A 26,301-nucleotide genomic window follows, 5' to 3' on the forward strand; every position below is an offset into this window, starting at 1 on the left:
GACAAGGTAATGTTGAGAGAAGATATGGATCAATGTGTGTTGAGGGAAGTTTTATGTAAGGAAAATTGTGGAGTGTATATGGGAACTTGAGAGGTGGATTCTGGAAATAGGTAAGATTTCTGCAGTAGTCTTAAAATTTTCTGATGCTGGGAAATCACTCATCCCCCTCCCACTAAATAGCCCCAAACCTTGTTTGTGATCTGTACTTCCTAAGGCACACAGTAGGCACTCAGTAATATCAGGAAGTGTGCTTTCGTGAAGGTGACTTTAAGTTTACTCATCTGGGGCTATAATGGAACTGCATCAGGAGTGTTTATGAAAATAATTAAGATCATGCTGTTTAAATAGGCAGGGATATGAGACAGAGAATGAAAATTGCTTTTCATATGCTTATCTGTAGAATTATTCAGAATTCCAAATGTATTTACTGTGTATAATAAGGTTGTGCAGGTGGTTCCTTTGTAATCATTGGTTGCTTACTATGACCAGGCTCTGGGGATATCTCAGAAAACAAAGTCCTTTTCCTCGGGGTTGACACTGATAGCGAACAAATTGTAGTGCGTGGGTCAATATAGTTTGTGTGTCGTGTGCTTTACTGTTTTACGCTTCAGACTATTGACATTTGCTCAGGTATTTTTTTTTGACCAGTTCTTTTCTCTGATCCTGCCTTGAAAAACAAGCCCTCGCTTTCCATGCCACTACTTTTTTCTTGGTTTCCTCCTGTAGTTTTTAGGTTGCTAAATGCGATTTACCTTGATCTCATTTACTCTTGTCAACACCCTTAGAGCGGAGATCTCTGTTATCTTTTTTCAGGTGGTGAATTACTTTTCATAGGTCATCAAGTGGAGGCGAAGTTGGGACCCTCCTCTCGTTGATCACTTCTTTCTGTCTCACATGGCTTCTCTTCTGTTACTCTTTGTTGGCAGTGGCTGCTGCTCACAGATCCAGGTCTTGGCCAGTTCTTTTTAATCAACTATTAATCCCTAAATTGTGGCTCCATCTGTATCTTATGCTTGGACTCTGGATCTGTGCTTCGGTCTTAAGATTTTCAGCTTCTCACAGAACATCTACTCTTAGCTTGTATCTCGGATCCAGCTTGTCTGAAACTGAGTTCTCAAACTGACTTCCGTTTATAACGTCTGCATGTATTCGATGGAATAATCATTCTTCTGGTCCCAGGGACCCAAAGCCTTGGAATGGTCTTTGATTCCCCTCTCTCGTCATCCTCCGCAGCTTATCAGCTCCCAGGAACAGGAGAGTCCTGGTTTCAAGTGTCCATTCCGACTACTACTATTCTTTTGAACAGATTTCATCCCTTGATACCTGCATTTTTTTCCCCTCCTACCTTTTCTCCTATTAACCTCTATGTGTTCTTTCCTCACCTTTCAGTCCATCTACTATTTTGACCCCAACAGTCACATCAAATGACTTACCAAACCAGTTATCTCAACCAGATGATCTGAACCACCTGTTATTTTGGCCAAATCTTATAGGATGTTCAAAATCAGTCTGTGCTTTTGACCTCCTAAACTGCCCTATCACAAGGCCAGAGTCTCCAGCCTTTCCTGTCGCGCCCCCCCAGTTAAAACAACTTGGAATTCTTCCAACGCCCACTGGGAACCCTCTTCCTTCACAAAAGTCTTCCCTCTTTACTCCAGTTCATTCCAGCTGCTCTTTGCATTCCCACAGTATCCGTAACCCATAATCTTGCACTTGTGTACTGACTTGTGCCATTCCCTGGTGGTTTCAGATGTGCCTCCCCAGTTAGATGGTAACTGGAGAGGTTCCCTGCGCTCAGCCTCCTTTACATCCGTCGCTGCTTACGTTCGGGCGCGCGGCCGGCGTCCAGGCAGCGCTTACCTGCTTGATTTATTAACAGTGGTGGTTGTCTGGAGTGTTGCTAGTAACTTTTGATTGAATGTTGCAATTAAAAATGAGGAAGGCCAATCAATAAAATCCATAAAAATCTGTCTCTATATTCAGTTTAGCTCCTAACCTCAACATTTTTCTTCTTAGCTCTGTATTTTCCTTCATAGGGTATTTAGTGCTCGTACAAGCTTCCTGAGGCAAGTGGGTGCGGTGTTATTGTCTTTGGCTTTTCTGTTGCATTTCGTATTAGGCATATTTGTGGAATAACAAAACCTTGCTTTATAAGTTAACAGTCTGAAGCCCAGAGAGGCCAAGGGCCTATACCCAAGGTCACTTGGTTAGTGTTTGGCAGGGGCACAGCCGCAGCTCAGGTCTTCCAGCTGATTCTGGTCCTCTTCGAGTGCCTTTCATTCAGGTGTTAGAAAATGTAGCCTAGTCAACGGAATTGTTGGATCAAATTGCTGTGCCTATTCCTAGCTAAGTGCTGGTAACGCTAGGAAAAGTGGCCAAGGAAAGGCCAGAAAAATGAGTTGATAAGAGACATGGAAGTGTTTGAAATGGGTCATCAAGCTCCTTCTCCCCGTTTTAGCACATCGTAAGTGCCCCGGGCTGACGGTGCTGGGCTAACTGTTGATGGCATCTTCTTTAAGCTGAGATTGATCTTGCATAAGGCTTACTTTTACCCTGGTCCCTTTCCTGGGAATAGTCCCTGCCAGGGACAAAAAGTGCCTGATTGTGCTCTGTTTGTCATGTAGGTGGGAGGGAGAGAGGGAGAGAGAGCGGAGTGGAACTGAAGCAGAGCTTTTTACAGCTCTATTGTTCTACTATCAGAGAGCAATTATATTCCGACTTCCATCAACCTCTCTGCCTCAGACATCCCGCCACCTCCTCCTGCCAGCGCTTCCCCACGCTTAGCATAAAGCCGCAAGACTGGATCCCGGGGGGGGGGGGGGGGGGGGGGGGGGGGGGGGGGGGGGGGGGGGGGTTGGGTTACCTCCCCTGTCCTCCAGTAGGTTCAGTGCTGTGCTCTCATTGCTGATCCATTTTGGGAAAACTGGGCGTTTCCAGCTTTTCCGGCTCGGAGAAATCTGAAACAACTTGTGGCAACACACGTACTCTACTAATGTATTCAGTGGCATTCCTTTTTATTGTCATCATGCAAGGTCATTACAGTATCACGGCCTGTATTCTCTGTGGCGTTCGTCTTACCCTCGTGACTTACAACTGGAAGTCATGAGCGTGTGTCCCTTTTGTTGTTTGTTTGTTTAGATTCCGTGTGTAGGTGAAATCGGACGGCATCTGTCTTGGTCCGGCCTTTTTCGCTCAGCGTGATACTTTTTAGGTTCACCGGTGTCATTGCAGGTGGCAGGATTCCCCTGGCCTTGCGGTGACGTCGTGTAAGCGGCCCCTGCCCTGGGGTTGGGGTGGTTTTGGGCAGCAGGCTCCCCGGTAGGCTCCTCGAGGCCTTCGCCGGCGTGATCCACACACGCCGTACCGAGGGCGGACGGCAGCATTTGGTGACGCTCTGTTTATTTGGCAACGTGGCCGTGTGCTCGGGGGCGATGGCCTGCGGGCGCACCTAATCCGAGTCCAGGTCCCAGACCCTTGAAGAGAATTTGCAGACCGCGCCTCGGCCTGAGCCAACTGCGGGAACGGGACGGAGCCCCCTCTCTCTAGGGCCTCTGACTCCTGGGGCGGTTGTTGGGGGGAGGCAAGGATGGAGGGCACCTTGTTGGGAACCTGGAGGGGGACGTAAGGGCCGAGGTTGGTAGGCAGCCTTGCGAGGGAGTCGGGGGAGCATGGCAGCCTGCTGCTGGGTGCCCACCTGCTGCTGGGTGCCCGCCGGCTGCTGGGTGCCCGCCGGCTGCTGGGTGCCCACCGGTTGCTGGGTGCCCCCCTGCTGCTGGGTGCCCACCAACTGCTAAGTGCCCACCTGCTGCTGGGTGCCCGCCGGCTGCTGGGTGCCCACCGACTGCTAGATGCCCACCGGTTGCTGGGTGCCCACCTGCTGCTGGGTGCCGGCCCACTGCTGGGCACCCACCCGCTGCTGGATGACCGCCTGCTGCTGGGTGCCTGCCCGCTGCTGGGTGCCCGCCCGCTGCTGGGTGCCCACCTGCTGCTGGGCACTGGCCTGCGGGGAAGCCCGCAGAGAACGGGCCACGGGCCCACGGCCACTCCGGACACCACAGCTGCCGAGCACCCTTGGTGGGTCCGGCGAGCCCTGTGGGGGGCCTCCCTGCCCGCAGGGGAGTCTTGTGGCTTTTGAGGTGACGGGGCTGGGGGGGAGGCGCAGACGGTGGCCCGTGGCCGAGCGTGTGAGCACACCTGGGCCCCTGGTGCATCTGCGGCTGCATCCTTCACACGAGGGTAGCGTGGATTCCCCCGGAACCCCCCCCCCCCCAAAAACCCAAACCTCGTAAAGTGCTTGTTCTCAGTCCGAGATGGTTGGCCCTGGGGGGCGGGGGGACATAGCACTCGCCTGTTCTGTGTCTTTGGGATCCTCCGTAGCTGCCTTCCACCCCGTCCTGGGCCCCGTCACGCTGTCGTGGCCCCGTAAAGGGCTCGCCTGAGTCTTGGGGTGAAGGGAAGGTGGGGTCGCCTTGAGAGGGCATCGCGTGGGCCCTTTGGCTCCCGCCCCTGCGCGGGGCCCCACCGCCCCAGAGCAAGCACTAGGCCTGAAGCAACCGTCGTCCTTTCTGAGGTGCGTCCCCAAGAGGACCCTGACCCTGGAGGGAGAGCCCGGGAGCAGCAGCCTCCGCATTCGCTGGTCTCTGGAGCTCGCTGGCCGCCAGCGGGGGTGGGGGCCGGATCGGAGGAGCCCCTGGCCTGCAGCTGTGTATGGGGTCCAGACCCTGGAAACCTCACCCACTTGAGAGTGTGTTTTGGTGACGACAGGCTCTTAGCACAGTTTTAAGCCTGCCTGGGCAGAGCATGGGGTTGGGGAAAGATTCACGAATGCAAGAACCTTGAAAAGTATCTCCTCCGGACAATTTGAGGAAGACGGTTCTCCCGGTTCTCGCAGCCGTCCAGGAGCTTCTCTGGAGCAGGTGCTCCCGCCTCGGCAGGGAGCCGGGCCCGGTGGGACGGCCCTTCGCCTGCCGCCTGCCGCCTGCCGCCTGCCGCCTGCCGCCTGCCACCTGCCTGCCTGCAGCGCCGCTCGCTTCCACACCGGGCCCGAGGCACGGGCTTCCCGTCACTCGGTTCCGCTTCTGGAGAGACCCTGACACGAAGGCCACGGGAGGGGGCATCACGGGGAGGGCGTCCCTGCTGCAGCCGCAGCCCTGTGCGCCAGGGCGCTGTATTTCTAAGCAGCTCTCCGTACGGAGAACACTTAAAAAAAAAAATTCAGTGTTATTTCTCACTTATTCCTTTAAGCCTTTGAATAAAGTCTTTTCTCGTAGAGTTTTTGGAGCACATCAGAAAAAGCAGGAGCTGAAAATAGCCTTAAGAACGCACCAGCGTAGATCCCGGTGGTTAGAGAGTGCGGTCTTAAAGTTATTTAATCCTATAATGCAGGAAATTTTAATTCATAATTTCTTAAGAAATATAAACCCTCTTGACTCTTAAATGATGTCATTCTTTCTCGGGCTGAGTTGCTTTCGCTCCCATTCTGAGCCCTGAGAAGCCTTCTGTGATGGCTTTGCCAGTCCTCAGTCGTCTGTTTCTCCTCTGTTGTGCGCTCTGAAGTTATTAAACTAGAAGCAGATGTAAACCCTGACTGGCCGTACATGTGGGCATTCAGCGTTGTGTGGTCAGAAAGTTTGCATAGTTTTTTTTTTTTTTTTTTTAAGAATTTATTTATTAAGGAGAGACAGAGAGAGAGAGAGAGAGAGAGAGGCAGAGACACAGGCAGAGGGAGAAGGAGGCTCCATGCAGGGAGCCCGATGTGGGGCTTGATCCTGGGACTATGGGATCAAGACCCCTGAGCCAAAGGTAGACGCTCAACCACCGAGCCACCCAGGCGCCCCGAAAGTTTGCATAGGTTGTATGTATCTGCATGATTTCCTTTCCCCTACTGTTTTCTCTGTGAAAGAATGGTGGGGGAAAAAAAAAAAAAAAAAAAAAAAAGAATGGTGGGGAAATAGCGTTATGAGATTGTCTTCTACTGTGAAATGTTTCCCAGTCTCCTCGTCAGATCTCAATATTCTTTCATCCTTGGCTCCTAGACGTGCTCTTCTTCTCAGGCCAGGTATGGCTCATCCCTCTCTTCACGCACATACACACGTGCACACACACACAGAGGCCACTGGTGCACCATCTTGCTCTCCCACTCCAGCTGTGGGCTCACCCCCTGGAGGCGGTGTCTTGTACTCATTTATTTGTAAAGCCCCTTTAAAAACTCTCAGAACTCTCCAGGGAATGGGGACAATGCAAATCCTCTAAGAATCGGATGCTTAGTCAACCACTGTTGAGTCTTGGGACGTGGAGAAATAAGCAAGGACAGCATCTACGGTTGAGGGTGGGGGTTACAGTAAGGTTTGAGCGCCTGAGTTTCGTTGCTTCATGTACTTTCTATGTAATCAATGATCCCCACATTTCTATCCAGCTAAAGTTTTCTCTCCAACTCTAGACTCTGATATGCCAGTGTGATATCTTTACTTGGATGTCTGATAAGCAACACGTATGAAGACTAAGCCCTTGATCTTCCTACCCCCAAATCGGTTCCACCTGCAGCCTCGCCCATCTCAATGAATGGAAACTCAATCCTTCCAGTTACTCAAGCCAGTTGAAATTGTTCGGATTTTCTTTGACATGGTACATGTATCCTGTCAACAAAGCTTGTTGGCACTACCTTTAAAATAAGCCAGAACCCAACCGTTTCTCATCACTGCTCCTACTGCCACTGCTACTCCCGTGCCCTGAGCCCCGTCATCCCCTACTGCGTTGCTCTCCTAAGTGGTTAGCCCTCTTTCATCTTTGCCCACATGGACTATTCTCAACCAACAGCAAAGTGATCCTTTGAAAACGTCGGTTGGATTGTATCAGTCTTCTGCAGTGCCTCCCTCTTCCACTCGGGGTAAAAGCCAAAGTCCTTATAGCATCCTACAGGCCCTACGTGATTTGCGCTTCTTTCTGCCCCTCCCCAGCCCCAGCCATGGTCTCAGAGTTCCCGGAACACACCAAGCACGTACAGGCCTGTGCTATAGCTCTTCATTCCTTCTGGACGTTCTCTCACCTAGTCCTTGTTCAAATCATACTTCTCAGTTGGGCTCTTGATGACCTGATGACCCTATTGACTAGTGCAAGTTGCAGCACTCCATACTCTTGCTCTCTGTACCCTGCTGTTTTTCTTGTATTCATCACCCTTATTTTCTGATGTGCTTCCTCTTCACTGGTGTGTTGTCTCCTCCCTGTCTCCCCTCTCCCCTGCTAGACTCCAGGCTCTTTGAGAATAGGCGTCTTTTTTTGTTCATTGTTCACATATATTCCAAGTGCCTAGAACAGTGCTTGGTACATAGTTGGCACTCAGATATTTTCTGAATGAATTTGTGAGAGGTAATATTTTAAAAATGAATGATCCTTTCAAAATGGGCCAGGAAAGGAAGAAGTGGGAGGAGAAACACATCAATAAATAATGCTTGCCTGTTTTTTGTGAGATATATACCGTATGATTTCTTTAGGCTTAATTTGGCATCCTGACTTTTTTTTAGTTCTATTGAGATAGAATTTACATGCCCTAAAATTCACCTATTAGAATTATACAAGTCAGTGATTTTTAGTACATTTCTGGAGTTGCGCAGCCGTCTCCTCAAAAAGTTAGCAGTTAATCCCCCTTCCCAGCCGTGGCACCCTGATTTTATTTGTTAATTTTTTTTTTTTTGCCTCCGAGACTCAAAAGAATAATTTATACAGCAATACGAATCTAGCTCATGCTTTTAAAAATTTTGTTTAAATTTGAAGTATCATTGCTTAATGTAGGAAATGGTATTGAACGTTAGTAAAAAGAATGAGCTCAAAGACTCAGAGTGACTCGAGTCTTACCCAGCTCTGCTATTTAGTTAACCAAATTATTTTTTTTGCCTTCACCTTTTTATCTATTAAATGGGTATCATAATAGTAATGAGTTCACAGAGCTGTTGTGAAGATTAAGCAACTAATGCAAGTAAATGACTTAGCACTGTTGCCACTGTATAGCAAATACTCAATAAACTCTACCTAACGTGATTAATTGTTGCAAAAGCAGGTCTGAAATATGTGGAGTAAATAACCTGGGTGGTGGAGAGCGAAACTCAAATCAGATTCTGAGGCTTTGAAGTTGGTGTAAAATATGATCCTGTCCCTGTCTTGTAAAATGCTTGTAAATAATATATGACTACAACGGATTGTTAAACGCAGGTTAATTTCTAACACAGAGGATCATTTTTCAGCATTTTTACTTCAAGTTGTCTGTTGAACCACTTTTACTGAATTTTCTGAGCTTTGACACTGTGGAAGTGATTACCCGCTTTTTTTTGGTTAAAATCCTAGTGACCATCAGAAAATGTTCTGAATTTTTGTGTGTTAATCTTACATTGGGATATGCTGTATGAGTGTGGGAGACTCATTGTTATCTCTTGTAGGCTGATAAGCCTGGACTAAATTATCTGTAATAAGGCCTTTTCCGTTTATTTCTGTTTGTTTTGTTCTTTTCTTTTTATGTACAGATGCACAAAGCAGGGTCATCAGAAGCCTCTCGATTCAAAAGATGATAATACTGAAAAACACTGCCCAGTGACAGTGAATCCTTGGCACATGAAGAAAGCTTTTAAAGTCATGAACGAATTAAGAAGGTATTGTTGCATTCATACACATGTAACCATGGGTCTCTTCCTTTATTTTTCAGTTGTTTATAGTGAATATACTCTTTGTGCCTCATTGTTGCTTTGTGTGATACAGAGAACATTAAAAGCTTTTTCGGCAGGTGGGTTTTTTTTTTTTTTTTTTTTTTTTTTTTTTTATGAGAAGCATGGGTAGTATAAGACTTCTGTGTCCCATATGGTAGCCATTAGCCATGTGTGGCTCGTCTGAATGGAGATGTTCTGTAAGTGGAAAATATATAATGGATTTCCAAGATTTAGTACAAAAAAAGAATGTAAAATGTTTTTTTAATATGTTTTAAGAATATCAATCGCATTTTGAAATGATAATATATGGGATATTTTGGGTTAAATAGATTATTGAAATTATTTTCACTTGTTTCTTTTTTTTTAATATGATTGCTACAAGATTTTGACATTCCATTATGTTTTATATGACACATATATCCCATGTTTCTCTACTGGACAGCATTGGTCTAGGGTTTCTAACTTACCACCAAGAATATGGAAAGAAAACGTGACTTAGGTGGTGGTGGTTGTAGTGGTAGTAATTTTGAGGACTGGTACCTGCCCATGGCTAAGGTAATTCTCAAGTATGTTGAGAATCATAATTTTGAGAATCACTGATAGGAAAGAAGCGACTTTAAACGTTGATTGAGAGGCACTTGGGTGGTGGCTCAGTCAGGTAACCGTCTGACTCCTGATTTGGGCCCAGGTCGTGATATCAGGGTTGTGAGATGGAGCTCTGCCCTGTGCTGATGGTGGAACTTGCTTAAGATTCTCTCCTCCTTTCTCTGCCCTTCCCCCCCCAAAAAAAGTTGATGATGCATGAATGGTTTTTTAATTAAAAGACTAAGTATGTAGTAATAGTCTTGGTTTAGTTTTCTTAGCTGTTTATGAAAGACATCCTCCTCCCCCCCCCCCCCCCCCCCATATATTTGAAAGCTTGGACTACAAAGAAGGGAATGACTTATACTTTTCCTTCAATCTGTCTGTGCTATGTCTTTCCTAAAAGCCCACGCTTCGGGTCCATCATTTATTTCTTCTTTACTTAAAGATTCAGCGAATATTTATCTTTTGGGCGCCGGAGATAGAATGGTGAGCAAAAACAGACATGTAGCCAATGGTTGAATGCAGGAAGCAGGCATTAATCAGAGAATTACACACATAATTTACTGTACATTTTAATGGTAGTGCCACAAAGGAGGGCTGCCTGGTGCTGTGAAGGTGGATAACAGCGGTCAGAACGGGCTTCCTTGGGAAAGTAGAAATAGTTGTGCTGAGATCCAAAGCAAAATAGAGGTAGAGAAATGAAGCCAGAATGGGGGGGTGGGAAAGATTAGGGAACAGGGTTCCGGGCACGGGGAATGGCAGGCCCCAAGCCTGGTGGTAGGTGGGAGCTGGCCTCGTGGGAGGAACTGAGGGGCAGCTGGAGTGCAGACGGCCGGGTGGGGGAGGTTGGGGGGCCTCAGGCAAGAGAGAAGCCTGAGTGGGCAGGTGGGGCCCAGCAGACTTAGGGCCTTATACATTTTGGTCTTTATCAGGAGTTGTCATGGGAGGAAGCCACTGGAGACTTTTAAGCAGGGTAATGACATGATTAGATTTTCATTTTGAAAAGAACAGGGGCACCTGTGGCTCAGTGGTTGAGCATCTGCCTTCAGCCCAGGGTGTGATCTCAGGGTCCTGGGATCAGGTCCTGCATCAGGCTTCCAGGGAGCCTGCTTCTCCCTCTGCCTGTGTCTCTGCCTCTCTTCTCTCTCTCTGTGTGTCTCTCATGGATAAATAAATAAAATATATATTTTTTTTAAAAAAGAAAACTTATTGGCTACCAGGTGGAAAGTGGTTTGGAGAGAGATTCGACTGTTACATATTTGACTTGCTTCCTATTCCTGCTCTGATAGTATTTTTGTTTTTATTTATTTATTTTGCTAAAGACTTTGAGAGAGAGGACTCGTGCAAGAGGAAGAGGGGGGAGCAGCAGAGGGGGCAGGATAGGGACAAGCAGACTGTGGGCTAAGCACAGGAGCTAAGCTCAGAGAGTGAGGAAGGCCTTTCCCAGGACCCTGAAATCACGACCTGAGCTGAAACCAAGTCTGATGTTTATCTGACTGTGCTACCTAGGTGCCCCATTTTTTATTTTTATTTTCAATACTAATTATTTTCCCCCCAATTTTTGTTTAAATTCTAGTTAACATACAGTGTAATGATGGCATTTTTAATAAATGTATTTTCATTTTAGTCTTTGGGCGAATGCAGATAGATAGTTGGGGTAATCCAGCAGGCCTGGCTGTGCTGTTTTAGTTTTTTAATTCCATCATAACAGTAGTTATTAGAAGGTAAACTGCAGCGGTTCCTAAATGCAACAGAAAGAAACGTAAGAAAACAGTCTGGTCATATTAAGACTGCGGTTTTTAATGGCTTCTTTTTTCTTTGAAAAGTCTTGAAAGACTGGCTCTTTCTGGGCCTGTCCACATTTCCTCCCCCTCCCATGGGGCGCGGTCGCTGTGACCTTCCGCTGGTGGGTAGGTCTCTGTTGACCCAGGCCTGACTCACTAAACTTCAGGGAAGGCGACACCTTCTCCTGAGGTGGGTGACCCAGGTTTGGGGACAAACTCTTTGGCCTTGGGCCAGCTCTCTTACCTCTCGGAGCCTTAGCTGTAAAATGAGGGGCGTGGGCGGGATGGAGCGCAAGGTGGCTGCTCCAACATTCTCCGGGCCTGTGAGGTGCTCTCCCGACCTGCGCAGCGGTGAGGGCCTTGCCTCATCCTGGCATTGGGCAGCGCCAGCCTCCCTGCACCTATTTGTCCTGTTTTGGGTGTGGACTGTATGGCTGTGAAACGGTACCTCCTTCTTTGTGTCGCACCGTGCACCCGTTTCGGGAGCTAATGTGTCACAGGCTGGTAGTTGATGCTGATGTGCAGAACAAAGAGCGACCTTTGAAAGGCCAGAGGGTGTTGGCTCCCAGCCCTCTGACCGGGATTGTTTTAATACAGTCACTGACCGGTGGTGTTTTAAAAAATAAGCTCTCTTTGGAGTTCATCAGAACCCTTTTGTTTGTTTGTTTTTAACGTCATTCACTTCTCTCTTACCCCTTCTGGCCCATTTGAGTAATTAAAAAAAAAAAAAAATCTCTGATGAGGCCTACTCCTTAAACAGCTGGAAATCTTTGATTTCCTGTCATTGCATCAACTTCCTGCCGCCAGGAAGGGGTAGCTGAGAGTGGTTTCCTGACTCCTGGGAAGGGGGAACTTCCTTGTTCTTACCACTCTGCCCTTGGGCCCTCACGTCTACCTCGTAGCATTGCAGCCAAACGAGAATGAGAGAGAGAGAGAGAGAGAGAGAGTTTACGAACCTTTGGCTGATGGAAGTAATAGATTTTTGGTTTTGTTTCTTTTTTAGACAAGAGGCCCAGATAGAGCTCCCTGTCCTGGCCCAATACGAGCTTGCATAACGTTAAATTACTTGGTTTGAGAGCCCTGCAGTCACTCCTGAACAGTGTATTCCACAAGTGTCTGTGAGCAGCTGGCTCTCCTCTGAGATCAGCAAGCAGGCCCCGGAAGGCGGAGCGGGGCCCCCCGGACTTGGCCGGTCCCCGCGGGCGTCTGGATCCCCGCCGGAGCCGTCTGGGGAGGGGGGTGGGATGGTGGAGGGCCGTGAGCCCAAGAGGGTGTGCGCAGGAGAACTCTAAGCAGCCACAGACGTGGTTTCTGCTGGGCCTGCTGGAGCATAGGATTCGCAGAGGAGAGGCGGTTCCTGGCCTGGGTCCCTGGCCTGGGTCACGGCATGAGCTAGGGAGCGGATACGCAGAACTTGCTGGATGAAGCGAATCAAGAGTTCATGCTGCGGAGTCTGTGCAGAACAGGCTAGGAAGCAGGAGGACAGAATCGTGCAGGCTTCAGTGGCGTGGTGCATTTGGACTCCATCCTGTGGGCAACAGAAATCGGGGAAGCTTTTGAAAAAGGGAGCAGCACTGTAAGATTAATGATGTTGGAGGAGCAACCTGGCAGCGTAGTGAAAGGACGGGTCTTTTTAGCAACACATCTCTGGCAGGAAATTCAGCTCTTTAAATTTCCCAAGCGTGAATTGGCGGGGGTTGGAGTTTTTCTGAACACTAACATCTTCAAAATCAAATCAGTAGATCTTCACAGGGTGCTCATTATGTGCAACGCGCTGTGTTGGGTCTGTGGAGAAGACAAGCGGACGAAATCTCGGACGTATGTTTTTTTTGAGAACGTCATGCTGTGGGCTTTTTGAGATGACCAAAGAAAGGAAATGTCAAGAGGTAGCATTTCGCCTTCAAAAAATTTTAAACAGAAAAACTTCATTTTGTGGGTTATGGGATAAGACTGTATTTGAGCTTGAAAAATTTCAAGGGCTCTTAGTCGGGGCCCCCCGTCACTGGTTCAGAAGGAAGAGAATTTGATCCTTAAGTTCGGTTTAGGAGTTGAAGGTTTTCAGTAAGGATGAGTCGTGGGAAGCAATTCAAACGCGCCCCTATTCATCACATATAAGCCATAAATACTTACTGATTCAGTTATAGCAGCAGTTTTACATTTCCAAAGATAATTTAAACAAAAAAGCCTGAAGTTCTGTCTTAAAGGAGTGTTCATTGTAGTTTTTTCCTCGGAGACTTTTAGACCTTGCGGATCCAGACCACTAGTCGGATTGTGTTATCTGTTGTGCATCCATGAAAAGTTTGAGTTGTGGCTCTTCAGTTATTTGTATTCTGTTGCTTAGATGGCAGGTGAATTAAAGAACAAACTTAAGTGAGTCTGCCTTTCTCTTCATAGCTGTATATCTCTGTTTGTAAAAGAGATTTTTAAAAAATTTTTTTATTTATTTATGATAGTCACACACAGAGAGAGAGAGAGAGAGGCAGAGACCCAGGCAGAGGGAGAAGCAGGCTCCATGCAGGGAGCCCGACATGGGACTCGATCCCGGGTCTCCAGGATCGCGCCCTGGGCCAAAGGCAGGCGCCAAACCACTGCGCCACCCAGGGATCCCTGTAAAAGAGATTTTAAATCACATAACGCTGTGAATTTTTTTTTCCAATGTGAATTTTTTATTACTCTAATATTTATTGTTTTTCCTATGTGAATTTTTTATTACTCTAATTAACATTTATTTTTTCCTGTGAAGAACTTCAGGTAGTGAGGTTCTTTTGCTTTCATGTTGTACTAGAGTAGACTGTAAAACATTCTTGGAAGGACAGAGCAGTTGGGAAGAGCCCCCAAGTCAAATAGACTCGTTTATTTAGAAAAATTTAAGGTGTAGTTTGAAGCTTCTCGTCTCATTTTAACTGGTAATCTTCCATAGTGTTTCTTAAGCACATGTGATTGGTCTCTTTTTTTTTTTTTAAAGATTTTATTTATTTATTCATGAGAGAGACAGAGAGAGAGAGAGAGAGAGGCAGAGACACAGGCAGAGGGAGAAGCAGGCTCCATGCAGCGAGCCCGACGTAGGACTCGATCCCGGGACTCCAGGATCACGCCCTGGGCCGAAGGCGGCGCCAAACCGCAGAGCCACCCGGGGTTGCCCTGATTGGTCTCTTTTTAAGGGGTGTTTATGGAGCATGGGTAGACTTATTGCACATTTCAAACATTATGAATAACAGGTAGTAGTGAGGTAGTTTACTGACCCGACTTTGTGTCTTTTCCCTTTCTCTGAGTTGTTGAACACCTACCACATGCGAGATGGTGTTCTGTTTCAGAGCTCTTAAATTAGAAAATGAGAAGATCTCACTCTGGCTTTTTTCTTTAAATTGTCATAGCCTAGCGTATCCCATGATTTAGCTCTCCAGTTAAAAAGAACATTGTATTTTATTTTATTTTATTAAGATTTTATTTATTTATTCATGAGAGACACACACAGAGAGAGAGAGAGAGAGAGGCAGAGGGAGAAGCAGGCTCCACGCAGGGAGCCGGATGCGGGACTCGATCCCGGGACTCCAGGATCGCGCCCTGGACCGAAGGCAGGTGCTAAACTGCTGAGCCACCCAGGCTGCCCTAAAAAGAACCTTTTTTTTTTTTTTAATATCTTATTTATTTATTCATGAGAGACAGAGTGAGAGAGAGAGAGGCAGAGACAGGCAGAGGAAGAAGCAGGCTCCCTGCAGGGAGCCCGACGTGGGACTCAATCCCAGGTCTCCAGGATCAGGCCCTGAGCCAAAGGCAGGCACTAAACCCCTGAGCCACCTAGGCTGCCCCTAAAAAAGAACCTTTTAATGAGGAAGTTCCCTTTGTATACATCCTACATTTCTACCCCATAGTCAGGCTTTCGTTCGCATATTCAGAAATTCATCCCTGCATTACTCTTTCCCCCTTGAAATCCTGCGCCTGCCTCATTTCTCTTTTCTCCCTCCCCACCAGCTTTCCTCTGTCCCTAATATCATCTTTCACTTTATTTCTAATCATCCTTTCCGTCTTCTGCTCTCAACTGTGACCACGTGTGCTTGTAGGTCGTCAGATCTGGAGATGTCTCCTTCCCTTCTCTGAGGTATTCGGTGACACGCTTTCCCCCACGTCTTCCTGTAGCTCCGTCTTGTCATGTTTCACGTCATTCTGCTGTCTCGATTCTATTTGAGAAGAATAATACCCTCTATTCTGGGACCCTTTCGTAGTTCCAGGCAGTTTCCAAGTCCCTGTAGTGGGTTTTCCTACCTTTCCAACTTGACGGCCACCACTTCCTGCTTCCTGTTTGAAAATCTCAGCAGGTGCAAATCTGTTGAGGGGGCCGTGCTATTTTTTAGGACTTTTACTGTGATGGTGAATCTTACTAAACCCAACATCTTAAGTTTTTTTCCCTGTGCCTGACTGCCACGGAAATTCAAATTCATATCCAAATCAAACTGTCACGGTTTTAAGAAGGAAAAGGAGACAGTTGGTGACACTCGTCACGGAGTTCTGTTGCTCTTCGGAGAGCATTGACATTATAGCCAGATTGCATCTCCCTTGTCTGTTAAATGAAACTGTCAGTTATAGGAGGTTTGGTTAAATATGACTAAGTCAGCAGCCGGGAAGCCTTTCACCCTTAAATCAGCTCATCCCCTGGCCCACCCCCCTTCGTGCCGAGCAGCCAGTGCTCCGTGATGCAGCCGTGTGCCCAGCAGCACCCACGTCTGGCTCACCCTCTGGTTCCTGCCCAATTCTCAGTTTCCTTAGCTTCTTTCCTTCTTGCCTTGATCTCTGACCCCTTGCCTCGTTTCTTTTTATGTTTTGCTGTTGTTCCTTTATCCTAACAGCCGACGCTGTTGCAGAGATGGCTTTGGGCACGTTCCTGGCTGTGGGCTGTGGTTTGCCGACAGCTCACCTCACCCGCCCGGTACTTCGGCCGTTACCCTGACTCCACTCCATGTGGCAGGACCTCCTCCAAGTTTTCCCTGGCACCTGGGGAAGGAAGGTGGACGGGTGCCATGTGATCGCCTCACCTCCCCCACTTCCAGGAGAAAGTAAATTCTTGTTTCATGTGACTACTAATTATTTTTGACCTCTCAGAGCTGGTTGACATATTTTATTTTGAGAAGATATCACAACGGTAATAGGTTTTTCCAGTCTTAGGAATTTGGTCACTTTATATTAGAAAACTAAAGGCTGTCTTGGTATGTTTGGGCAGGTTTCATTAATTTTTTTTTTAATTGGAGTTCAATTTTCCAACATATAGCATAACACCCAGTGCTCATCCCATCAAGTGCCCCCCTCATTTTCAAAGCCTTCTCTTTCCTGAGAAGGACCAGTTTGCATGATGTTGTTTCATTTAGGAGATGGAGTGCCTTTCATTTTTCTGGGCAATTTGAGTTTTACATAAGGCCTGTATTTGCTCTTCTCCACGTTTGAGCTTAGAGACAACTTCTTTGCAAAGCGTCCTCAGGCTGGACTTGGCCTCTCTCGTGCATTCTCAAACACCCCACACCTGCCCCATCTTAAAAGCTATAGATTCCTTCTGCAATTAGCTACTAGCTTCTCTGTTTCTTCCCACTCAACTGTAAACTCCGTGCTTTCATGGACATTATCTTGTTATTGTAAATGCACATAGTGCTTGGTGCACCAGTAGCCACTCTGGATATTTGATGAATGAGAGAATAAATGCAAAATTTGCTAAATAGCAACTTTATTTGTCTGATTATTCTGGAAGAGTTTTTCCTTCTACTATTCATTCCCTCATTAGGCCTCAAGTAATAGGATTACAAACTCAGAAACGCACCATGTAGACTCTAGGTATGGGCTGCTATACAAATTGCTCTTATTTTTAGGTAAGGTAAAAATTGCCAGACTTTTCATTTATAGCTCACTCCTCCTCACCCAAAAGTTATTCTACTTCTTATGAATGTGCACATTTGGAAAGAGGTAAGGGCCAGACTCAGACACACTGATTGGAAGATCAGACGTTTGGTCAGATCTCTCTTATCTCTGAGTGCTCTTTTAAAATATGTTATTGCTGGAGACAAAGAGGTAAAAAATGAAGCACTAGCACTAAATATGTTATTGTTTTGGAATGTTTAGATTGTGTGTGACTTAACCCAGGGTGTGGCTGCATACTAACTTGGCAGTGTTTTTACCTTGTTCGTTAGCTAACATCAGTTAATAAGCCGGAAGGCCAAGCTAATTATGTGACAACCAGCAGGTGTTATGCTAGATGGTTTCGATCAATGAGTAATTGAAATTGAAGCTAGATGTAATTAATTATGTGATTTGGGGGTTTCGAGTGTAATTCCTCTTAAGTTCCATCTTGAAACTAGAGCACTAAGAAGGATTTCCTACACAGAAGGAAAATAGGCATCAAGATGTATTCGACTCACCTTTGAGGGGTGTCCTCAAGGCTCTGATCCTTATAGGAAAGCCTAGATGGCCCCATCCTCCTCCTCCTCCTCTCTTCTTCTTCTTCTTCTTCTTCTTCTTCTCCTTCTTCTCCTTCTCCTTCTCCTTCTCCTTCTCCTTCTCCTTCTCCTTCTTCTCCTTCTCCTTCTTCTCCTTCTTCTCCTTCTTCTCCTTCTTCTCCTTCTTCTCTTCTCCTTCTTCTCCTTCTTCTCCTCCTCCTCCTCCTCCTCCTTCTCCTTCTCCTCCTTCTCCTTCTTCTTCCTCCTAAGAGAGAAAGAATGAGAGGCAGGCGGAGACAGAGGGAGAAGCAGGCTTTCTGAGGAGCGGGGAGTCTGATGTAGGACTGGATCCCAGGTCCCCAGGATCATGATCTGAGCTGAAGGCAGATGCTTAGTTGACTGAGCCACATGGATGCCCTGGAAGCCCCATGCTTGAGAGACTGTGTGCAACTCTCCTGACCTTCAACCCATCCTTCTCCTGCTCTTTGCTCGCCCTTCTCTCTCTCTCTGTCTGCCTTTCTTCTGGTAGCTGCAGGAAGTCTCTTCTGACCCCTAATCTGATTTAAATGCTTCCCTATTCCCATAGCACCTTTTTGATGTTTTCCACTTTATCCTATAATCTTGGCATTGTCAGTCCTTTCTGCTAGACTCCTTAAGGGCAGAGATGATCTTGCAGTGCTTTGTTGAATTTGATTTTTTTTTTTTAACTGTTCTTGTAGAGTTAGTGCTAAAACCCCACTAAAATTATATGTAGAACTTCAAAAAATTTCTTTTGGTATATAGTATGTCAACTAATACGTTGGTGTTACTTGATGTATACTTTTTATTCCCTATTTTATTTGAGCTTTCACAGGTCTTGAAGCCACACAACTTTAGGAGATTTTGTGTGGTGGTTAAAGGCTTTGGAGCCAGACTCCATGGATTTGAATGCTGGCATTGCCACTAGTTGGGACTTGAGGCTGATTGTTCATCTTTTTTTTTTTTTTTTTAAGATTTTATTTATTTATGAGAGACACACGCACACAGAGAGGCAGAGACATAGGCAGAGGGAGAAGCAAGCTCCATGTAGGGAGCCCGATGTGGGAGTCGGTCCCGGGTCTCCAGGATCACGCCCTGGGCCGAAGGCAGCGCTAAACTGCTGAGCCACCCAGGCTGCCCTGAGATTGTTCATCTTTAACCTTACTTCCCCAGCAACACATTTGGGGGTAAAAATTGTAAGAATACCAACTGCATAAGATTGTGGTGGGGTCTAAATAAGATAATACATGCAGATAAAGCTCTTGCATAGTATTCTCCTAAAAACACCACTGACTTTTCCCACTCTGGTTACTTGTGAACCCATGGAATTCATGGAATTACAGAGTGGATTTATATTCTCCAAGCAGACAGTAGACTTTGTCATTTTTTTCACAGTGGAGGAATCACAAATGGGTGACCTTATGCCACCTTTGATGACTAATGTGGGACCTGCCCGGTCTCTCATACAGCATTGTGAACCATACTTCAGTCTAAAGGGTCCCAGCAAGCTCATTAGCCATGAGGCCTGGAATGCAGTTATCCCCCGTGCAGTGGGACTTCTTTTTTTTATTTTTTCCTCAACTGGAGGGAAAGTAGATGCTAGTAGGGTCTCCAAAAACTTTTGAACTTTACAGAAACAAGTTTGTAAGTAGTGTGGAAAACTGGAGAACTTCAAGGACTTGGTAAAGCGCACGTGAAAATGTTGCTTGGGCGCTCCTAGGAAACTACAGAAGCAGACGGTCCACCCTTGTAGGAAGTAGAATAGTGGAGGAGGGGGCCAGGTGTGACCTGTGTGTGCTAGAGGTATAAATTCAGTGCTTGGGTATTTGAGGCGTGGAAGGACTTTTGGGTTCACCACACTTGTGTTAGTTATTAATGACACAACTTGGGGATCCCTGGGTGGCTCAGTGGTTTAGCATCTGCCTTCAGCCCAGGGCGTGATCCTGGAGTCCCAGGATCGAGTACCACGTCGGGCTCCATGCACGGAGCCTGCTTCTCCCTCTGCCTGTGTCTCTGCCTCTGCCTCTCTCTCTCTCTCTCTCTCTCTCTCTCATGAATAAATAAATAAAATCTTAAAAAAAAATGACACAACTACCAGTAAGGTCGATTTTAGAGGTAGATCCTTCCTGCTTGTTCTGGAAGAAGCATCAGCACCACTTTTTGCCAAAAAGATACTCTGTGACATTCTTATTTAGCTGGAGAGTCTCATCCAGCAGCTTGTGTAGAATGTAAAAAATGTTCACCACATGGTTTTGAATGACTTAAAATGGATATTTCAGAATTGGAGGTATAATTATGTTTGCTGAATAATGGTTTGTTTTAAGGTAACAAAATGCTTTTTAATTTTGTATATGGTAATTTTTTTTTTTTTTTTTTTTAAGCCGTGAGTAATGAGATAGTTTGCACTGGTAAAATGTTCTGATTAAGTGAAGCCTCGAATGTCTTCTATGCCTTTTAAATAGCAGGTGTAATTGAATATAATTTTACCTTTGCTTGATGACCCAGCATCATTTTAAGTATCTCTTTTTTTTGGTACTTTGACCCAATTTGGTTTTCTGCATATGTTTTATTTTGTCTTCATCCTAATGTCAGACTGCCATCTGCTACTTCTGCTGATGTTCTTGATTCAAACGACCTCCCCTTTTATGATCCATTGATGGTTTGCTGCCAGTAATTTATTTTAGGTTGAGAAATCAATGATCAAATTGGGAAGGATTTCTCTATAAACAAAGGCAAGATTCTGAGTGACGGCCCAATGCATGTCAGGCATCTGTCATGACTGTTTTCTATGTGCTTCATGTTTAGGAATTCTGTTTTAAAGGACGGCAGTTTTGTTTATTTTTTAAAAAAAGGTTTTGGAGAGAGAGAATGCACAGGAGTAAGAGGGGCAGAGGGAGAGAGAGAGAGAGAGAGAGAGAGAGAGAGAGAGAGAGAATCTGAAGCAGACTCTGCTGAGTGCAGCGCCCGAAGTGGGGGATTGATCCCAGGACCCTGAGATCACGACCTGAGCCGAAACCAAGAGTCAGCCGCTTAACCAGCTATGCCACCCACGTGCCCCAGAGGATGGCAGTTTTAATTTTTTTTTTTTTTTTTTTTTATGATAGTCAGAGAGAGAGAGAGACAGAGAGAGACAGAGAGAGAAGCAGGCTCCATGCACCGGGAGCCCGACGTGGGATTCGATCCCGGGTCTCTAGGATCGAGCCCTGGGCCAAAGGCAGGCGCCAAACCGCTGCACCACCCAGGGATCCCAGGATGGCAGTTTTAAAAGTTAGCCTCAACTTCGGAGGAGTGGGCTTTCACTGTAAGCTTTTTGCAAAGGACGTTCGATACATTGTTTATTGGTATCATTAAATTGTTTTTCTCTCTCTGCTTTGTAAACAGTCAGAATTTGCTGTGTGACGTCACAATTGTGGCCGAAGACATGGAAATCTCTGCACATAGAGTGGTGCTGGCTGCCTGTAGTCCTTACTTTCATGCCATGTTTACAGGTATGAAATGTCTTAGTTATGAGTGTTTTTAAAATATATACAGATCTGGGCTTTTCTTCCCACATTTTGTTTTCTTATTAACATTTTACTGTTAGGAAATTAAGTATCATAATGGAAGTAAGTGCTCTTCCTTTGTTTCGAATTCTTTTTCCTCATTGTTTTCCGTTTTTATAATCATGTTGTGTGTATGTGTACATTACGTTCACATAGTCACGATTTTATTCTCAGTTTTCCCCTTTATATTTATATTTACATATATTGGCTTAGTTTCCTTTCCTGCTATTTATAACAACTTTTGGCACTTTATTATTTTGGCAAAAGAAAAGTGTTTTTACTGTTTCCATTTTTAAAAATGCTTTTCACATATTCATGTATTCTTTATGAATAAAGAGATGTTTATTTAATATCCTTTGACTTAGATATATATATAAAAATAGGGTGAACACTTAGGTAACTGTAAAAATACATAGAATGATTTCAGTACTTCTGGGGAAAAAGTAGTTTATGCCCGTAACACTTAAAGTCCTTAACCTCATTCTTCTTTTCTTTTCTTTTTTTAAAGATTTTATTTATTTTAGAGCTAGAGAAAGAGAGTGAGCGCACGAGCAGGAGGAGGAGTAGAGGCAGGGGGAGGAGTAGCCTCCTCCCTGAGCAGGTGCCTGACGTGGGGCTTGACCCCGCGTCTCAGATCATGGCCTGAGCTGAAGTCAGACATGTAACTGACTGAGCCATCTAGGTTCTCCCTTAACCTCATTCTTAAAAAAAAAAAAAAAAAAAAAAAAAAAAAAAAAATTTAAACATGTATTGCATTTAAATAAGAAATGAAGTTGTTATATGTTCCAACAGTGAGCTTATAATCTTAAGAACATTGATAGGACAAACAAAATACTTCTAAATACAAATGTAGTTATATAAAAAAGCACAAATACAAAGCTATTCATACTTTAGAAGTCATGACGTATTTCTTGTGCCTAAGATTTTGCTCAGATACTTCAAGGAATACAGAACAGTGTAAGCGTGCTTCCTGCCCCAGTAATGATATGCACACTTTAAATATGTAGTAGCATATGGACGATGTGGGTGCCCAAAGCATTGATGCTGCTGGTAAAGGCTGTGACGGGCAGCCCTGAGAGAAGGGGATCTGACATTTCCTGAAACCTGATGGGATTAAAGGCTTCACACAGATGAAGAGAAGTGCAGCAGGCCATGTAAGGAGGATGAGCTTAGTGTTTTAGTAGAGGGGTGCCTGGAGGCCCCTCACTATTCAGCCTGTTGCAGCCTTGCTGGTCCTGAACGGAGTTAAATAATCAAGAACATGGGAAGGATAGCAGCAGAGGGCTCTGAGCCAAGTTGGGAGGGTGCCTTTAGCTGCGGCCGATTTGAAAAGTCGATACTGATGAAATGGGACTAGTCAAATTTTTATGTCCTAGGATTCGTTTCAGTCTCATGGTTCAGGTCTTATTTATTTCTCCTGGACAGTTTTCTCAACAGAGTCTCTAGGCTTGTGAGAGGAGGGTTTGAGCTGGAATGTGTTGGCCTAATTTAGGAAGTCCCTAGTGGAGTGCTGTCCCCTGTAAGTGGCATTCTCTCACATGACACTGCGGTTGCTACCTCCTTGTTAGAAACTGTGGGAAACTCATGTCATCACTTTATGCTTCAGTTTCTCTGTCTGGAGAAGAGGGATGATTGTATTACTCACTTCCTAGGATTTTGGTAAAAATTAAATTAGATCATACGTGTGAATTTCCTAGCATTTTACTTGGCACATAGAAAATACAGAATTTTTGGCAGTAATTATGGTTGTTTTTATTATTTTAATTGAAGAATAGCAGACACACAGTGTTACATTAGTTTTAGGTATACAACATGGTGATTCAGCATTTCTGAATATTCCCTATGCTGTGACTTTTAGCCCTGTAACTTATTCATTCACTAACTAGAAGCCTGTATCCTCGACTTCCCTTCACCCATTTTGCCCATCCTGCCACTCTATCTGCTGTGGTAACATGTTCTCTGTGTTTATGGGTCTGTTTCTGCTTCTTTTGTGTTTTTGATTCCATATATAAGTACAATCTTATGGTATATGCCTTTGTCTGTCTGACTTATTTCACTAGCATGGTATACTCTAGGTCCATCTATGATGGCTCAGATGCTGATCTCATTCATTTTTTTATAGTTGAATAATATTTTTTATATGTACCAAATTCTTATTTTTTCCATTCATCTCTTGATGGCCATTTGGGTTGCTTTCATATCTTGGCTATTATAAATAATGCTGTAAAAAACATAAAGGTAGATATATATTTTTCTAATTAATGTTTTTGATTTTATTGGGTAAATCCAAAATATATAAAGGACTTCTACAACTCAACACTAAAAAAAACGAAATAATTCTTTTTTCTTTTTTTTAAAGATTTTATTTATTTATTCATGAGAGACACAGAGAGAGGCAGAGACACAGGCAGAGGGAGAAGCAGACTCTTCACAGGGAGCCCGATGTGGGACTTGATCCCGGGACTCCAGGATCATGCCCTGGGCTGAAGGTGGCACTAAACCGCTGAGCCACCCGAGCTGCCCAAAACCAAATAATTCAATTAAAAAATGGACAGGGGACCTAAAGGGACATTTTTCCAAAGAAGACCAGTGATGGCCAATAAACACATGAAATGTGATGGCCAGTAAACACGTGAAATTGTACTCAACATCATTAATCATCAAGGAAATGCAAATCACACCTGTCCACGTGGCTGGAATCAAAAAGACAAGAAATAACAAGTGTTGGCAAAGATGTAGGAAAAAAAAAAAAAGACCTTTTGTGCACTGCCGATGGGAATGTAATTTGGTGTAGCCACTGTGGAAACCAGTATGGAAGTCCCTCAAAAAGTTACAAATAAGCATACCATATGATCCATCATTTTTCTTATACTTGAAATTTCTAAATGTCTTTATATTCTACAAGAGTAGAATACTGAGGAAGCCTTAGACTATTTTTTTGATGACTGTTTTATTTTCCACAGAGTTACAGAAATATAGTGGTGAACTTAAAACTGCAACAGCAAGGTTAGTTTCCTTTCCCTTCAAAAGGTGGCACTTAGAGTCTCCACTTTCCTTGAGCCTTAGATATCTAGAAACATGAATGTTGGATAGAGATGGTACACCTTGTTACACCTTTTCTTTCTTTTCTGTTTACTTTGTGATCTAAACCACATTTCATTTGCACTTCTTTTTTTTTTTTGTGGTCTGACAGTTCCCAACTCTTCATGTTTTAGCTGATACCCAATTTATGAATATGAAGGCTTTGCTTAATGATGGTAATGAGAGTCCCTGAAGATATTCTGATTCTATAAATATTCCTAGTTGTATCTCAGTTAACTGGTAGGTGGGTACTTGCAGTCCTACCTGTTTCTGACTGAGGATATACCTTCTATATGTAGTCAAATTTCAGACTGTGATATATGAAGGTAGATGCAAAATAAGGATACTATTAATTTCTGATATATATATAAAATGAATACCTCAATTGTGGTTTTTTTCACGTTTTTGAGACATATTTTACATAATATAAAATTTACCCATTTCAGGTGTAGTGGTCGGTGACTTCTAGTAAATGTACTGAGTGGTAAATCAATTTTGGAACATTTTTATTCCCACATGAATGATCTTGAAGTTCATCCATGTCATAATCTGCATCATGAATTTGTTCTTTTTTATTGCTAGATAGATACAATTCTATGGATATACCATATCTTGATTGTCCATTCACCAGTTGATGGACATTGGGTTTTTTCCAACTTTTAGCTATTAGGAATAGTGCTGCTGTAAATATCCATGAACAGTTGGTTGTGTGGACATTTATTTTCATTTCTCATGGGAGTAGATATGTACGAGTGGAATTGATGGGTCCTATGGTAAATTTCTGTTTGACCTAAAAAGGATTGCCATGCTGTTTTCTAAAGTGCACCATTTTACATTCCTACCACTAATGTATGAGGGTTCCTTCCCATTTCTCCACATCCTTGTCAACACGTTACTTTTTTTAACTTGTTGTCATTCTGATGGGTGTAAAATAGCATCTCTTGTAGTTTTAATTTGCACTTCCCTAATGACTGATGAAGTTTAGCATCTTTTCATATGCTTATTAGGCTTGACTTTTATGGTTCTGTAGCAATAGGTGCTATTCACCTTTCTGGCAATCTTTGAAACCACTGAGTAGTACATCATTTGTCAGGTAAGGAAGATTAGGAGATTTGGTCTAGGGGTTTAGTGTACATACTTTTTTTTTATGATTTGCTAGAATATGAGTCCATTATTTCTTTCTCTGGTCTTCTTTTTTTTGACCTGAAGCTCTGTTAAACTTTAGTATAAAAAATATAGTGAGGCCAACCAGTAGACCTTTCCATGCTTGCATTGCATCATACATTATGTATATTTATTTTCTCCTGCTTAGTGGATAATCAGAAGTATTTGCAGTGGCATAGGGCATTACCCTACTCTTCTTTTGTTTTCCTGTGACTCACCTATTAAGAAGTGGGGAATATGCAGATGTTCTTTTTTGGCTCTTGTTTTTAATTTCCCATAAATTGTAGGGGAATTTTTCATTCAGATTTTGTCACTTAAAAAAAGAATTCTGTTACTCATCGTAATTCCAAGTATTTGGGTAGAGAAGGGAGGTGAAAAGTAATTCTGTGATATATTCACAGGTTTTTACTCTGTGAAGTATGGGCCTATTTAGAGCAAGGCCAGGTGGTTTAACTGTTACTTGAGAAAGTGTATGTCAGATTGGGTTCTTATGTTTTAAATTACTTGTTACAAATGCGATGTTTAAAATGCTTTTTTCTCTTACAAATACATTTGAGGCTTATTTAGTGCCTCAGGCTAAAATATCTATCTGATATCTAGCGGGAGATACTGAATTTTTAGTTTTACTCCTTTGTTTTGTGCTTTTTGATGATTTCTTTGTCATACTGAACATGATTCGGTAAGTTGGAATACGAAACAGTAGACCATCATTTCACTCATCAAAGTGCTTTCACTTTCACTCATCAAAGAATATTTATTGAGCATGTTTTTTGTGGTAGGCATTATCAGGGCTTTAGAGATGAACAAGACAGATAAGTCCCTGTTCTCATGATTCTCCTTGGAAGAAGAGGAGAGGGTAGAGAGTAAATGCAAAGAAACAGTAATTTCTGATATTGCTAACTGCTGTGAAGAAAATGAAATAGGGTCTTGTGCATAAAGAGCCTAAGTTACGCTGTTGTAGGCTGCACATGACAGAAACCCCCTGGTTTAAATGGTAAGGACATGTATTCTCTCGTAA

At 44.2% G+C, this 26,301-nt stretch overlaps 1 protein-coding gene across 1 annotated transcript in view; it reads left to right on the forward strand.

Annotated features, from left to right (window-relative positions):
- Positions 1 to 26,301, forward strand: part of KLHL2 (kelch like family member 2) — a 97,132-nt gene that overhangs the window by 4,206 nt on the left and 66,625 nt on the right. Inside the window, exons 2-3 of the mRNA XM_025439342.3 lie at positions 8,514 to 8,639; positions 20,878 to 20,984. Coding sequence (XP_025295127.1) covers positions 8,514 to 8,639; positions 20,878 to 20,984 — 233 coding nt within the window. The remainder of the gene's footprint in view (positions 1 to 8,513; positions 8,640 to 20,877; positions 20,985 to 26,301) is intronic.

This window comes from Canis lupus, chromosome 15 (genome assembly GCF_003254725.2).
Source record: "Canis lupus dingo isolate Sandy chromosome 15, ASM325472v2, whole genome shotgun sequence".
In the NCBI taxonomy this organism is placed as follows: domain Eukaryota; kingdom Metazoa; phylum Chordata; class Mammalia; order Carnivora; family Canidae; genus Canis; species Canis lupus.